Raw genomic sequence first — 981 nt, 5'->3', positions numbered from 1 at the left:
ATATATATATATATATATATATATATATATATATATATATATATATACATACACATACACACACACACACAGTACATCACTTTCTTGGAGACAGATCCACACACAGTTACTCGCCATCAACACCATCGCCCTTCTGGTCAGTGTGCCAGTCCAGACAGTCAAAAACCACTCCACAATAAAGTAACCAGCTGTCACACATCCTCTTGGAGTCATGAAATCACCCCATGTCGTCACACAAAGGTTTTCTGAAGTTTTGGATGCCATTGATCATTCACATGAACAGAACTAAGCACGCCAGAGAATTCAGAGATCACAAACCTACAGCTGTTCATAATTAAAAGGAAATTAAATGTCACCCAGCGCTTCATGAAACCACTGAATATGTGCTTGGTTAAAGTTCAGAACTGGAGGAAAAGCTCTGGTTTGATAAATACACACACGGGTATTGTTGTTTAGCCTTACCCGCGCTCACAGTGATGGCTTCTATGAACTGGTCTCTCCAGCTGTTGGTTCCTACCAACAGAGCCAGGTTGGTCTTCTTTATGAGCTTGTCCACTGTGTTCTGTCAATAGGTGGGGGAAAAAAAAAGCTTTAAGTATTCAAATGTTTTATGAAACATTTTCAACTCATTTCCTCATGTGACAATAATGTCATCACAAAGTTACTGGGATGGCTAGATAATGTTTTTATGGAGCCATTTTTATGCAAATCTTAATTACAGCAACAGTCTATTTTGTTTGCTTGCTTGTTGTTGCACGGCTGCCTGCGTGTATTCTACCTCTTTCTGACAGAAAATGGCACCCATTTTTCAGAATTATAATAAAATAAATAAATAAATAAATAAATAAATAATATATCCTGATGCATGCTCAATAATCCAGGTAGAAAAATCTAAAAAAGTTAAATCTGGTCCTCTGGACATTCAAATTGGTTTTTTTTTTAATGTCCAGAGGACCAGATTTAACTTTTTTAGATTTTTCT

At 36.4% G+C, this 981-nt stretch overlaps 1 protein-coding gene across 2 annotated transcripts in view; it reads right to left on the bottom strand.

Moving 5' to 3' along the window:
* The window catches only part of slc8a1b (solute carrier family 8 member 1b), a 162,425-nt gene that overhangs the window by 29,807 nt on the left and 131,637 nt on the right, over positions 1-981 (bottom strand). For both annotated transcript variants that reach the window (XM_037680285.1, XM_037680292.1), the window contains exon 6: positions 463-562. In XM_037680285.1, coding sequence (XP_037536213.1) covers positions 463-562 — 100 coding nt within the window. The remainder of the gene's footprint in view (positions 1-462; positions 563-981) is intronic.

This window comes from Nematolebias whitei, chromosome 1 (genome assembly GCF_014905685.2).
Source record: "Nematolebias whitei isolate Nwh7 chromosome 1, NemWhi1, whole genome shotgun sequence".
NCBI classification, from domain to species: domain Eukaryota; kingdom Metazoa; phylum Chordata; class Actinopteri; order Cyprinodontiformes; family Rivulidae; genus Nematolebias; species Nematolebias whitei.
Note: the sequence above shows the minus strand (reverse complement) of the source record. Positions and strands in the feature narration are given on the sequence as shown.